Genomic DNA, 16,029 nt, shown 5'->3' with positions numbered 1-16,029 from the left:
CAGTCCTAATGTCTACTCACAGATAAGCCCCTTTTTTTTTGTAAAGTCTTGAAACATTTGTCATATGCATAGCTGATGAGTTTTTTTTATTAGAAGGCATGAGGTTCAAACTGATGAATGAATGGCGAGTTCAGTTTTTGTTAGTTGGGTTTCAAAGCCTTTGTGTGTGTGTGTACATGGGCTGCAGTTGTTGATCTCAATGGTAAACTATTGCCTCAAGAGATAGAGAAGTGATAGAGTGTTTGCAATACCCAAAGGTTAATGACAAGGGCACATAGTTGCACAGCTGAGTTCATTTCTACAATCTGAAACATGTAGTTTATCCCACACCCCAAAGCTACCATCTGTATTTGCTTTATTGTCTTCTTAGACTACATCAATTTTAAAGAGGGTAGACATTTTTTCCAATTATGTCTGGTGAACACTCATGCAGGATATCTCTTCTTTTATGGAGCATTAATGTTCAATTGACTGCTGAAATCTGTTAATGCACATATTCTTAAGACATTGAATATTCATTCAAGAGCAATCATGTGGTAAGGAATTGCCATTTTAAAAGACATCCTTGTCCTCTCAGAGGGCTCAAAACCAACGCTGCCTATTACTACTAATGAGATTACAAAACTAACTGCAGCTTTCCCAAAATGGGTGAAAACATTTTTTTTGTTTCAATAATTAGCTCACTTTAAAGACCACAAATGACAAATATTGACTGCAGTTACAAGCTGTTTCACAAATTTGTGTGTTTTAGGAAAGCAGGAACATGAATAGGACTTTCAGACTCCCAAGCCTGATCTGCCATTCAATTAGATCATAGATGATCTGTATCTCGTCTCAATTCGCCGAATTTGGATCCATAATCCTAACATCTTGCCTAATAAAAACTTATCAATCTCAGTTTTGAAATGTTCAATTACCTAGCTCTAATTTTAAAGGTTATACCCCCTTGTTCTAAACTCCCCACCAAAGGAAATAGTATATCTCTAGCTACCCTATCAATTCCTTTAATCATCTTAAATACCACGACTAGATCATGCCTTAATCAAACATACGCACACCAGTGGCATTATACTATCTCCAGTGCCATTACGGAGTCTAGGCCTCGTATTCTGGAGTTTCCTGGGTTTTAGCAGTTCGGAGGAATCCTGGGTTTAGTAAGCATTGAAGGGATGATTCCAAACTTTAACAAGTATGGGTCTTAGAAATTGTACTGGATTGGGGACACTGGAGTTCAGCAATATAGTAGATGATATAGTTTAGAAGTACCAGAGGAGGGATGGGGGTGGAGGACCTGGGGTTTTAAGCACTAGCTGGAACTCATGGGGTTTTTACAACAATGGGGAAGTATCCCAGGTTTGGACAACACTGCTTTGGTGCCCAGTGATTTTGTAGCATTATTAGTGACTTGGGGCCTGGTAGAAGAAATTGAAAAACAGATACTGAAGTCAGTTCTTCCTTGATTGATAAATTTAGTATATATAAACATTGTTGCCATAATAAATGTAAATTATATATACACACAATCCCTAGTACATATCAAAGAATTCCTGAAAAAATATTCAGAGGTATATATTTTATTTTCTTTCTACATAGGGGCTGGAGTAGAGAAAGAATGCACATCAATGAAGATTTGGAAAATCATTAATTAATGCTTCTCTTAACTGCAGCTGCATATAACAAGATTTTAGTAAACATTGACCATTTATATTTAACAATTCCAAAACAGAGAACAGATGTTCTATCATGTGTTTTTCTGTTTCAGGTAGATTATCTTGCGGAAAGAAAAATAAATTATTAGCTTTCATGTGAAACAAAGCTTCTTAAATTTACTGCATTTTCACATGTTTCGGAAAAGGAAACTAAAATAATTAAATGCAGAGCAAAGACACAGTTTGATATTTGTACCTCTGTAAAGGCCAGTACTGAAAATAAAGTGGGAAATCAGTGGAACATTTTACACTGGATATATAATTGGTTAACGAATAAAATCCAGGTGGTGCTGGCACAGGGATTGGGAGAATGCTAAGCAGTGGAGTCCCACGGGGTCTGTTTGGGGGCCACTTTTTGTTTAATTTCTCTATAAATGATTTGGAGCTAGCAGTTGCAATCACAGTGGACAAAGTTTCAGATGATACAAAGCTAATGACGGTGGTTGATTCTAAATCTGAACAGGATAAGCTACAGAAGTTTTTAAATATACATGGGAATTGGGCAGACAAGTGATAGATAAAAACAAATGTATACCAGTGCAATGTGCTTCAAATGGGTTCAGAAAATACAGGAAAGGACTATTACTGAAATGGAAATAGAGTATAAAATAATGACATGGAAAATAAGAGAGAACGGGGGTCCTGATTGACAAACTAAAGCTATCACACCAACGCTTGGTGGTAGTAAGGAAAGCAAAGCAGACGTTGGGCTGTATTAAAAAAGGTCAGTATTGAACTGAAATAGTAAGGTAATCCTGCCAGTATATAAATCATTGGCATGGACAAACTAAAATGTTGTGTACAAATCTGGTCACCACAAGATATTGGAGATACTGAAACAATTCAGAAGACAGCAACCAGAATGATTAAGGAGATGGAGGGATGGAATTATGAGGAATGATTCTGTAAATTGGTCATATTCTCATTGGAAAAAGAGATGATTGAGGCCTGATGTGATTGCTGTTTTCAAGATTCAAAAGGGGTTTAATTAACGTAGATAATAACAAGCTATTTCAACCTTGTCCAGAACAGTAGAACCAAACGACAGCCTGTGCTTGAAGGGGGTAATAATATTTCAGTAAGCACGTGGCCAATCTATGGAACAGGCTCCATAGGGAGATAGTGGAAGCAGTCAGCATTTATTCATTCAATTACGAATTAGATGGATTTCTTTCAGAAAAACACATTTTGGTATACAGTATGAGTAATTTGAGACATGACATTTGATAAATATAGCATGCTTGAGAGGAAGAGTTGAGTTTGGACTTATGGGGCTAAATGTTGTTCAATCGGAGGTGGGTTTGGTGGCATGGCGGGGGGTGGTGGCCCTGAGAATCTCCACAGAGCAGTCCGCCACGAAATCCGGTGCTGTACCATAATGTGCCGATGCTGTCGGAGGCGGGGAAGTGCCATGGTGGTACTGATGCCCTGACACGACAGCATTATCATTTAAATGTTTGAAAAATTGCTTGGAATAAATTTGAATCTAATTCACCGCGATCCAACAAAGGTTTCTCAATTTTGTGGTTGATGTGCGGCACTCACATGCCTTCAGCTACACAACTTTGAAAAGCTGGCGTCACCGAGACAAGAGTCCTCAGTGCTGCGAAAAGGGAAGGTAACCGAACCAGAGCCTAGGGGAAGTGGGGTTTACAGTGGCCATTACTGTTATGCTGAGTGTCCAAGGGACTTGTGTGTGAACAGGGGTCAGGGGAGCTCTGCAAGGGGCTTGTGTGTGAATTGGGGGGAGAAACATCAGGTGACGCCGTCAACGGCGTCTCCATTGCCGTCCCTGCCACGTGATTGGCGGAGGGGGGGGGGGGGGGGGGGGCAGGGGTGACGGCCACCACCATGATGCAAAATGGCCGCCCATCGCATAATCGTGGTGGTATGGCCACTCATGGCACAAGTAGGACCGCCGCCTTTTTGCGCACCCGCCGAAGGGATCTTAAAATTCAGCGCATGGTACCCAAAGCTCTCCGCTACAGGGTTTTTCCTTGCATCACATTTGGGTCTGTTGTAAACTAACTGATAGAGATTAAGTGCTAAGATTAGTCAACAACTCCATTATCGTATCATGTGATTACCAGGAAGGCAGAAGGCAAACTAGATGGACCTTGGCCTTTTTCATCTGGTAATTCCTATATTCCTAGGTTGTGTTTTCACCAGGTGAGAAAGGGGTCTAGTGGTCCCTCTCAGCTTTCACCTGGTCTTACTGTAACAGGGTTTAATGTTAAACACATCGTGTTTTTAGCTCCCCCTTGCTGAATCCTTCTTCACCACTTTCCAATTATAAGGCAAAGAAACCAGCACAAACAGGTTTTCTTAGGTTTAAAGAAAAGTTGAAATTTATTAAACTTAAATTCTAATTTGGTTAACGCCTATGGATACACAATGCGCCCACGCCAGCAAGCATATGCGATACACACATGCAAATAGAGACAGAAAAGAGAAGAAAAATAAAGTGGAAAAGTTTGAGGCAATATCTGAAGAGTTTTTGTTACAGGTCTTCGAACTCACTGTAGAGTCCTTGACTGAAGGTAGATCTTGCTTTTTGTTGGAGCCCAATATTGTTCTTAAACCTTGTTCGCTACAGGAGACTTTTCTCTTGAGGTTCATGTGTCTTCAGTGGATTCAGATGCTTGTGAGAAAGAGATGGGAGCAGACATGAGACACCTTCTCAGTCCAGGAGCAAACAGTCTTTCTGCTCAAACTCTCTGTGGTATTCCATCACACTCCTGACTTCTGTCTTGTAGATGGTGGACAGGCTTTGGGGAGTCAGCTGGTGGGTATTTGCCACAACATTCCCAGCCTCTGACCTGCCGTTGTACCCCACAGTATTTATGTGGCTGCTCCAGTTCAGTTTCTGGTAAAGGTAACCCCCAGGATATTGATGGTGGGGAATTCAGTGATGGTAATGCCGTTGAATGTCAAGGGAGATGGTTAGATTCTCTCTTATTGGAGATCGTCATTGCCTGGCACTTGTGTGGCGCGTATGTTACTTGTGACTTATCAGCCCAAGCCTGAATGTTGTCCAGGTCTTGCTGCAAATGGACACAGACTGCTTCAGTATCTAAGGAATTGCAAATGGTACTGAACATCATACAATCACCACCGAACATCCCCGCTTCTGGCCTTATGATGGAGGGAAGGTCATTGATGAAGCAGCTGAAGATGGTTAGGCCTAGGATACTACCCTGAGGAACTCCTGCAATAACATCCTGAGGCAGAGATGATTGGCCTCCAATGACCACAACTATCTTACTTTGTGCTAGGTATAACTCCAACCAGTGCAGAGTTTTCCCCGATTCCCATTGACTTCAGTTTGGCTAGGGTTCCTTGGTGCCACACTTGGTCAAATGCTGCCTTGATATCAGGGGCAATCACTCTCATCTCACCTTCCCCTTTTTTAAGTAAAAATTAAGGACTTGATCATAGTTTGAATATGAATCTTGCACAAAAAAAAAATTGAAATCATGCAAATTTATATAGTACCTCATCAAACCCTTGGGTCATCATAAAGTACTTTATAAACACTGATTACATGAATAAAGCTGTTAAAATGTATTCCCAAAACTGGTTTTCATATAATTTGGAAAAACTAACTTAGAAAATCTGTTACAGGATAAAGAAAGACAGATTTTGCATTGCATAGTGAGAGAATCATCCTAATGCAAGGTCAAAAATTCTGCACATACCCAAACTGAAGCATCCAGGGAATTTTAAGCACAGAGAGAAAACTGTCATTGAGTGCAAGCACAGGCTTTTGAGATTGGCTGAGGTGTTGAAGGCTGAGACCTTGAAGGAAAAAACCTTACTGAAGAGAAAATAAGTGTATAAATTTAATCATGCTATTGTGAAATATTTCTATTTTGCAAAACCTTATATCAAACATTCGGAATTTTAGTTACTGAGAAAAAGAACGATAGCGAAAAGACTAAGATTTTCTTTAAGTAATCTGATTCCTTCACCTGCTTTTATTTAATCATGGGTTCTCTTAACTAGTCACCCAGGATTGGCTGGATTAAAGATACTTGGTATTTTCTTATTTGTAGTTTTCTAGCCACTTGCCTCACTTTGGATATGTGAATTCACGAACTCTTCAGTTCTGCTTCACTCCTGTTTTACACTGAGGCAATGTATGGCCGAAAAGTATGACAGAGTGACAGGAAAGTACCAAAGGAAGTGTGGGATATAGGCAAGAATTCTGATACACTATATAGAGGTAATATATTTTATAGATAATAGACCAAAATTAATATTTTTAACCCAAATCTAGAATTTTTACATCCATTTCATTCTGCATAGTAAATTACATTCTTAACATGGAGCAGTTTTTCTGCCCATCCTTCCCTTTCCATTATGGGAGTACAGTGGGTTGTGTCTGAGAGCTCTGCCTGGTTACCTCATCCTGCTGGAACTACTCCTGATAGTTCCAGTAGTACCCAAGTCTGCTGAGAACAGGCATAATTTCTTCTGTGGGCCTACACTGAGGCCTAAAGTTCAAAAGGAAATCAACAATCCAAATAGAAATGGTTGCTGTTGCCAATGCCAAACATCACAGGAGGGAAAAAAAAGATTTTGCTCATGTTCCATCTTCAGACTGACCTGCCACTAACACTCAGCTTTCTGCTGCTTCCATTGGCCAGATTTTCCTGTTGTACTGTTATAAGTAGAGGCTTTAAATTATTTAAATGAGCCCCCATCTGGAAATTTGTATCGGGGTCACAGCAGGAGCCTACTGGTGGGTGAGTTTTCTGCTCCACCACAGTTCCAGCGATACAATTGGTTTTCTGACCAATTGTTTTGGTATACTTTATTCTAAATATTTGAAATGCCACTGATTACAGTGATTGAACAAGTAAAATTGTGTTTTTATTAGAGTATTTACAGGAATGCAAATGATAATTCAAGCTCATATCCCATGATTATATGCCTATTGTGCAGAAAGTATAAATCAGTGGTTTGATTACTGCTGAATGTTCATTTGAACTATGGTAGTTAAATTTTAACTTTCACTTGGGTGTCAGCCAAGGTTCAGTTGATAGCACTCTCACCTGAGTCAGAAGGTTATGGGTTCAAGTCTTACTCCAGGACCTAAGCACAGAAATTGAATCTGACACTCCAGTGCAGTACTGATGGAGTGCTGCACTGCCGGAGGAACCATCTTTTGGATGAGACGTTAAACCATGGCCCTGTCTGTCCTCTTAAGTGGATGTAAAAGATCCCATGGCACGATTTCGAAGAAGAGCAAGGGAGTTATCCCTGGTATCCAGGCCAATATTTATCCCTCAATCAATATCACAAAAGAAAAGATTATCTGGTCATTATCACATTGCTGTTTGTGGGAGCTTGCTATGTGCAAAATGGCTGTCGTGTTTCCTACATTACATCAGTGTTTACACTTCAAAAGTACTTTATTGGCTGTTAAGTGCTTTGAGACATCCAGTGGTTGTGAAAGGCACTATATAATTGCATATCTTTTTTTTGTTTCTTTTATAAAGTCCAGGATACATGGGAAGTAGGTCGGAGGCGAGTAAAAGCCCTGGAGAATTAGGGCACCATGTAGGCTGGTAGTGTTAGGAGTATGATCGCGGGGTCCAGGAGCGAGGATCATATAATGAGTGCAAGATTTCGGAATCTGTATTCAGGAACAGAAAGTATGCTGGTATGTAACAATTAAAAAAATGAACTGGTCATTTTTGTTATCTGAATGGATCTTTTCCAGGCACGTGATCTGACATGGCAGCTTTCCATTTTACTAACATTCTTTTCTTTAACAGCCTATCTGGGAAACAGTTGGTATTGAAAATATTTCTCCAAAAAATGGTATTGATGATAGGTAGAATCACTAATATTCTGATTCTATCGATGATCTACTAATTAAAATAACTGTAGAAAATACCTTAGAACAATTTCAAATAATGTAACCCAACAACCATGGTTCCAACACTGCAACTTAAAGCAATGATAGGTTGGACTGACCATCTATGTACATTCCTCACTACCTACAATCTAACTAAGTAAACAGATAAAGTGCCCTCAGTAGGATGAAATTAATAATTATACTTTTATAAATACAGATATAAGGAACCAATTCAGGAAAAATTCTTTAGACCAGAAAGTAACTAACTTAAATTCATCCATATCTAATTTTATTAAACACAGTATATCTGCATTCTCTTTGAAAATTCCTATGTAAACAGTTGCTATGAACTTTTTCCTTAAGTGTGTCCACACCTATCCTGTGACATTTGTATGTAATATTATTTCCTGTGATGCCTATAGGTGGCACTGTAGTAATTGTATCACATATTGGGTATCGCAAACATTTCTGACTGTAGTGCAAGTCATTTCCCACAGCCTTTCTTGGGGCAAGTGCTGTGTGAACTTGGCTCTGGTAAAGATTGCAAGTTGCTGCTCAGCTGTAAGCTCATTTTTACTATTGAAAGTTTGAGACATAAAGATTTACTTATATTTGTAGAAATTTAGAGAGAGAAACATTTACATACATATTGCTGTTTGGGAACTTTGTTTTCTCTGCACTACTGCTTGCATTTTCATGAGACAAAAAAAGTAATTTAAAATAGAAATGCTGTTGCAGTGTTACTGTGTAAAAGAAAAATCACTTCCCCACTTTTAAGATGGACCCTGCTCCAAGTTGTCCTATCTGCAAAAAAATTACTCCACCCTCCTGTTACCAGCATTGCAATACAATCCCATTAATCTTAAAAATTGATTTCCTAATCCAGATGTTTAGAAAATAAATCCATGGTCGCACTGCCCGGCCCCAAATCCAGCCTCTGCTCTTGGCTGATAAAATACGGTTATAAAACAGGGTATCCTCCTGCTAACTGTAAGCAAAGGCACAGGAGATTTGCTAGTTATTTAAAATAAGATCAAGCATTATGTCAAAACTGCAGATCAAAAAAAATTATCAATAGTTCAGAAAATCTTTCCAATTGTTTGAGAAGTAATGGGTGAACACTTACAAAATACGTAACTTGTTAAAAGTCAACATGATTTCAGGCAAAGCTTCAAAGACAGGCCAGGGAAAGCACAGCAGGCCAAGGCCAAAATATGGACTGGGCACAGGGGCTCAAGATTGAAGGAGGAGGTATGAGAACCAAGGCTCAATCACTAGTGGAGGAAGGGGGTCATCCATGTCTAAAAGGAAGGCCCAACAGTAATGGGAACCGTAGAGTGGTGGCAGAAACAGACATGGTGAGGAATTCGTGGATACCCTCACTGTGATTAGTTTAGAGATACAGCACTGAAACAGGCCCTTCAGCCTACCGAGTCTGTGCCGACCATCAACCACCCATTTATACTAATCCTATACTAATCCCATATTCCTACCACATCCCCACCTGTCCCTATATTTCCCTACCACCTACCTATACTAGGGGCAATTTATAATGGCCAATTTACCTACCAACCTGCAAGTCTTTTGGCTTGTGGGAGGAAACCAGAGCACCCGGAGAAAACCCACGCAGACACAGGGAGAACTTGCAAACTCCACACAGGCAGTTCCCAGAATTGAACCTGGGTCGCTGGAGCTGTGAGGCTGCGGTGCTAACCACTGCGCCACAAGTGAGGAGGAACATGTTAATTTAAAAAAAATTTTTATAACAGCTAAACTTACTTGAATGCCTCAAATTGGTCCTTCCTGTGTCAAGTAAAAAGAAACACACATTGGAGGTTTCAAAAAATAAGTAGGGAGCAGCACCACCTACAATGGAGATCAAGTAATGCAGGATTCAAGTGATAACTAACATCAACAGACAAACAAAATCATGTGATAAAAGCATGATGGACATTGTGTAATGGAGAAAATGTGACAATGACAGAAAAAAATGTGACAATGACAGAAAAATGACAAAAACATAATAGATGTTACTGGAAGCGCTAAACAGGAAGGGTGCACAGACCAAGATTACACATATATAGGTACTGTGGATTTTACGAAAGCATTTGACAAAGTTCCATACTGGCAGTGAATGTCTAAGACAAGGAGTTACAGGATAAAGTGAAAAAGATGGCAATAGAGAAATAATATAACAGAAAAGTGAATGTAAATTTTTCACACAAGGAAGAGATTTTGAGTGTTATGCCTCACAACGTTTGCTATTTTTAATATACTCCAAGTGATTTCCCAGACATCACAAAATAAAAAGAAATATTGTGTAGCTGGTTTGCTCCCACACTTTATTTCTGTATTATTCTTCTATTATTTGTTTCCCAGTCTTTCTCTCTCCCTGTAGCTCAATTGTCTTCTACTTTTTCTTACTCTCCCCAGACATTTGTCCTTTTTTTTGGTTTCATTCTATCTCATGCATTTCTAACTGTACCTACATATGTTTAACATGTATTCTTTTTCTGATTTACTTTATTTCCAATTTTTAAAAAGCTCGTGAAGCAAGAAGAGACATGACATAGCTGGTCAGAGATTAAGATCAGATCCAAAAGAGGAGATGCTATCTGGAACTTGGAAGGAGTGCATTAAGACTTAATGTTGAATTGGGGATGAATTAGAATAAGGCCAGTGGTTCTGATTCAGCAGGAGCAAGGGAGTAGAAAGGAACAATAAACACAATAGCTAGAAGGGAGACAGGAAGAATTTGCAATGCTTTGTGTTTGTGGGACAGGAAAACATTGCTTCCATCTGCGTCAAGACCAAAGCACAATACTACTGCATATTGGCAGCTCATGTTTTAAGAGGATACATAATTTAGTTAGCAATAGGATAAGGAAATCAGCTGATTTTCTGAATGTTGAACCAGCTGATTCTGCTTTAATTTGCAGTAGTGCTTACAGTATCTGTAAAATCAGCTGCTTTAATAGTACTAAGGTTAGGAAACATGGTCCTCCAGCTTAAAAATTATGTTTATAATCTGCAACAGCATCCCAACGTGCCTGTATTTTGGAGACTGGAGTCAGAATGCAGTATAAGGATACATGGAGCATAGGTGAGCAGTGGGGATGGGTGAAGTTATCCCTACAACTACTAAAAGCGAGCAGAGTTTAATATGGTGGGCAAGAGGCATGGAACAAAGGCATTGGAGTTGGCCCGGGAGGGAACAGAGCAGAGCTAGAGTAATGAAGGGAGGGCTTTGGTGGCATGGAGGGGGCAGAGGGAAGACAGGGAGGAACAAAAGCAAGCAGAATGGACAAAGTGCTTGAGTTAGAAGAATGAGAGAGAGGAAAAAAATGGGGATCTATCATGGCAGCAAAAAATGTTGAAATTTTATAGACAGATAACTAAACGGGCTAACAAATTATCTGGATGTGGGTTTAAGTAAAATCTCTAGGGTTTCAGATGTTACCAAAATAGGAGGCATGGCAATCAATGAGATATAATTTAATCAGATTCAGCAGAACATAGATCATTCAGATAGGTGGGCCTGTAAGTGGCAGATACAGTTCAATAAAGGACTTGTATTTATATAGTTCATGACCTCGGGAAAACCCAAAGCACTTTACAGCCAATTGAGTATTTTGTTGAAGTGTAGTCACTGTTGTAATGTAGGAACCGTGGCAGCCAATTTGTTCACAGCAGGGTCTAACAAACAGCAATCTGATAATGGCTAGATAATCTGTTTTAGTTGTGTTGTTTGAGTAATAAATGTTAGCCAGAACACCATGAAGAACTCCCTTGCTCTCCTTAGAATACTGCTGTGGGCTCTTTCACACCACCTCTGGCAATGTAGCACTCCCTTGGAACTACACTGAACTGTCAGCCTAGATTATGTGCTCAAGTCCCTGAAGTGAATTGGAGTTTGAACTCATGACGTACTGACTCAGACAAGAATGCTACCACTGGGCCATGACTGATGATGTAATTGTGAAACAATGACTATGGAAGCAAGGTGCTAAAAGAGGAAGTGGGGCCAAATTTCCTCAGCATTTCTGTTGGATTTGTATCATAACTCCAATAGGAGTCTCATGGAACCATTTGGAGAAAGGTTGAGAATGAAAAACTCTAGGTTTCAGCCTTTGTTGGGAAATCCCTGTAAGGTGTGGCAAGGGGCTGAGCCTCTGATTGCCTCTTACAAGGATAATCATATCAGAATGAGAGAGACATAGGGGAGAGACCCCCTTTACTCAGACTTCCCACTTCCCTATCCCTTAAGAGACCCGCTAGAACACTAGAGATCATTATGCTGAGGTATGTCAGCTACCAGTAGGGCAGAAGTGAGTCCCTCTGGTGGGAGAAGCAGATCCAGGCAACAGAAGTAATCTAAATCCCGGAGGATTAGGTTTTTAAAAAATATATAGAATTGTTCCCCTTATCCTGGGGCTGAATGCAGTCTTGGGGGAGAGGATAGTGGATGAAACAGGTTCCAAGATGCACCCATGATGATATGGATACCTGCCAGCCACATGGTGCCTTTCCATTATCCCACAAACTCTGGTAGAATCAGTGCTGGAGGGCACTGCTGGAATCACAGTCCTCAGATTTACAGGGCTGGCATGTAGTGAATGGGATACTGGCATCATGTGGCAATCAAGAAAGAAATCTAGAATTTATAGTGGATAAATCTACAAAACTGCCCATACAGTGCTTCACTCCTGTAAGGCACAGTGTTGCATTCACAGAGGATTAAAATACAAATCTAAAAAGTTTGTACTGTTGTAGCGTAAGACAGCATTCAGATTCCGTCTGAGGTACGGAATGGAATTCTGGTCACTGAATCATAGGAAAGATATCACTGGTCTTGAAAGGTACAGAGCCAACCAAAGCTGGGGCAGCTGATGCTGCTTTTGACAGCAAAATACTGCGGATGCTGGAAATCTGAAACAAAAACAAGAAATGCTGGATTCACTCAGCAGGTCTGGCAGCATCTGTGGAATGAGAAGCAGAGTTAACGTTTCTTCGGAACTGGGTCACTGACCCGAAACGTTAACTCTGCTTCTCTTTCCACAGATGCTGCCAGACCTGCTGAGTGAATCCAGCATTTCTTGTTTTTGTTGCTGCTTTTGACAGGTCTGGCACAGCTAGACAAGCCTAATGAAATCAGCATGTTGCCATAATGGGCCCTTAATGCACATGCAAAACATTGTATTTTTTGTCTATAGCAAACTTCCATTATAAGAAAACAAAGTTAAAGAGGATGGGAAACAGGTGCAAAGAGATATAGGCAATAAACATTTCGTAAAGTCAACTACTTTCCTTGAACTTCTTGTTCTTAATATGCACATCACAACCCTGTGTCCCTCCCTTTAAATCTCACAACCCAGGTCTCCTTTCCCCTGCTCTGGTTGCTGATCACCTGGCAGTTTTTCTTATGGAATCCCATCATCATGATGCAGCACAGAGCCCCATTGCTCAGCTCAGTTATGCTTGCCCGAAACTTGAGCTATGTCAACAGCAACATTGAATAACTGGTTGAATGAACACACACACACAAAATTCTAGGTGAGGCAGTGCCTTTCACCTGACAAGGCACCATTGCAACAAAGTTGGTTCTTGGTGTCAAGATATTAACTATGAAGTAAGATAGTTAGACTTATTTTCTTTGAAGATGAGGTATTTTAACGGAAGTTTTCCCGATTACAAAGAAATTACTATGGTTAAAGTTTTAAATGCCAGAGGACAGAAATTAAACTAAGAACTTAGAAGTAAGAGGAGAAATCAATCAAAAAGTTTTTTCCACCCAGAGTGTGTTGTGGAATAATATTACCAAGGAAGGCCATTGACTGGGAGAATTAATTTGAAACAATTTGAATTGTTTTTGGAGAAGGATTGAGGGAGATACTGAGAAAGCTAATAGTTGGATTTGATCTTCAAAAATAAATAGAGATGGAGGTCATTTTCAACTTGCCTGATGGGTGTTAATGAGGCAAAATGGTTTGCCTAACAATTGTAGAACCCAACCAATTTTCATTTCATTGATTACTCCACTCGATTACTGCTCATGTGATAAAGTAGAAAATTACCCCACATGGCCTTTTTAGATCTAATGACACTTTTCTGTTCTTAAAAAATGAATGTTTCTCATGTTATAATACATGTATATAAACATGTACATCACCTTAAATTTTAATGGATTTACAGAAAAACAATGGTAATGTTGAAAAGTTACAATAGGAGAAATTACATCTTCTGTTATTGCATATTTGTCAGCTGTCCTTTGTTTCTAATTCCAATCAGTTTATTTTTTTTTTACCAGTTCTGATGAGATAATTGATCTGAAACACTGACTCTGTTTCTCTCTTCGCATATGCTGCCTGACCTTTCCAGCATTTTCTTGCTTTTATTTGAGATTTTCAGCAGCTGCAGTATTTTGCTTTTGTTTTATATTTCATTTTCACCATCGCTTTTGCAATGTTTTTCGTCCTTGGTGTAGCTTGATATTTAACATATGTACCAAAGGACATTTAAACAGATTGAGGGTTAAAAAAAATAATTTCGCTTATAAATAATGTTACCTTTCAGGATGAAATTCGCCCGAGAGCATTCGTTCGTCTTGAAAAAAAAAACTTTATCTGCCCAAGAAAACGTCTAGCATTCTAATGTCTGCTCGTTATGTCCATATATTTACTCACTAGAACTAAGCCGTCTACCTCTGTAGATAAACGTAAAATACAACCTGCAAACCTAATTTATCTTTGTCGACGTGGGCGGTCTCGGATCATATTGCACGTCCCTAGTTGGTTTTTTTGCTCATGCAGTATGTGGGTCATTAAATACACCGATGTAAATAACAGGTACATTGTACCTGCAACTGGGTGGTCGTGATTTTACACCTATTTAATGTTTAAGAAAATACTGCAGTTTCCTCTTGCCCACCAACGGCCTTCAAAAACAAGTGCCACTTAGCCGGAGGCTGTTGCTCATCTCCGTCTCACACATCTCTAATGTTTTCTGGTTTCCACTGACTCATTAATAATCCGCAAAAAAAATTATACGCACTCCCGTTAAAATGGTTTGTGTTTAGTCAGATTGTCAGACTACAGTTGAATTTCTTTGAACGCCCTCTTGCCACGGCACACGAGCCAAAAGCATCATGCCAGTAATTCAGTTACTTCACTCCAGATATATTCGTCCCAGTTTGATGCATTGGTTAATTTCAGTCGGAATGGCGAGAAAAAACTGACGGCAGACCGTCCAAACAAGTGAAACAAACAAATCGATTGAGATCAAAGATGTTACGGGTCAAGTAATACTGTGAGACTAGGGATATTAAAAGGACTTGGTGTAACCTGCTCAAGTAGGGCACCTGCGTGGCCCCGATTTTCCCTTGTGTTTTTGAATATTTCGCGTTGCCTGCTCAATTCGAGCTGGATCGTACGTTCAGCCCCACATCAATGACAGACTTTTAATGGATATGGATAGAGATTTTGTCTGTCGTCGGGGGGTCAGTGTAACTGAACAAAATATCGGTCCCTTAACCCTTCTGATTTCGATATTTGGCAAAATTAGTTGCCAATGTGTTTATGACTGTAGAAGGTAAAGTTGAATGAAGAATCATTAACACAGTGTAAATCAGGTGGACATTTGTTGGGAGTTTGTAGACAGAAATGCCAGGTGATGGGATCAGTTAGCGCAGTGCACACACACTGCCCAGAGTTCAGGAGCTCCGGGTTAAGTAACAGCGCCAGACAGGCTCTCTGAGCCTCTCATACACTCCTGCTGGAAAACACAGGCACAAAGCTCCCTTAACCTTAACAGCACTGAAACAGGTACATACGTCTCGGAATTTATTCCAGTGTCCAGGCTCCTTGTCATACTGCGAGATAGTAGTCAGCCATTGTTTATCATCCAGAAAATTGCCGCTGTCCGATGTCGCCCGTTGTCTGCCTTCTATTTGAAGGAAGGCTACAGCAACAACACAGATCAGGACCTTTATCATCTGTAAAAGAGAGAGGGTGGAAAACACTATCAGTACAGAAAAAAAACCCCCCGACCTGTAGGAACAGGTTGAAATAATACTGTTTAAATGCCCAATGTGAATGTTGGATATCATTGCCCTTGCCTTTCGCCGCAGCTCTTTGCAGCCTCCAGCTCCTTTCCCTCCTCACGCGACTGGCTCGAGCGCTGGGAGTTCAGGCAGCGAGCACGCGCGATCGGCGTGTGAGCGCAAAGCCCAGCGCGTTCCACACGCGCGCGCGATCCCGATCCCGGCGCGTTCCACGCGCGCGATCCCGATCCCGGCGCGTTCCACACGCGCGCGCGCGAGTCCGATCCCGGGCCCGGCGCGTTCTGAAGAGGCGCGAGCCCGGCCTCAGGCGGCCGTGCCCTGGGCTTGGAGGTTTGTTTAGGTAGATGGATAAAAATCACCGGGTGGAATGGTGGAAACTATTTTAACAAACTACT

General features: G+C 40.4%; 1 protein-coding gene across 4 annotated transcripts in view; it reads right to left on the bottom strand.

The window, feature by feature from the left end:
• Positions 1-15,795, bottom strand: part of spock3 (SPARC (osteonectin), cwcv and kazal like domains proteoglycan 3) — a 687,897-nt gene extending 672,102 nt beyond the window's left edge. For all 4 annotated transcript variants that reach the window (XM_068039972.1, XM_068039987.1, XM_068039980.1 and 1 more), the window contains exons 1-2: positions 15,689-15,795; positions 15,404-15,565 (exon numbers count right to left, since the gene is read on the bottom strand). In XM_068039972.1, the coding sequence (XP_067896073.1) occupies positions 15,404-15,565 (162 nt within the window). In that variant the 5' untranslated portion in view covers positions 15,689-15,795. The remainder of the gene's footprint in view (positions 1-15,403; positions 15,566-15,688) is intronic.
• Between the last annotated feature and the right edge of the window lie 234 nt (positions 15,796-16,029).

Source organism: Heterodontus francisci, chromosome 1, assembly GCF_036365525.1.
Source record: "Heterodontus francisci isolate sHetFra1 chromosome 1, sHetFra1.hap1, whole genome shotgun sequence".
Classification (NCBI taxonomy): domain Eukaryota; kingdom Metazoa; phylum Chordata; class Chondrichthyes; order Heterodontiformes; family Heterodontidae; genus Heterodontus; species Heterodontus francisci.
This window is presented reverse-complemented; position numbering and strand designations above follow the sequence as displayed.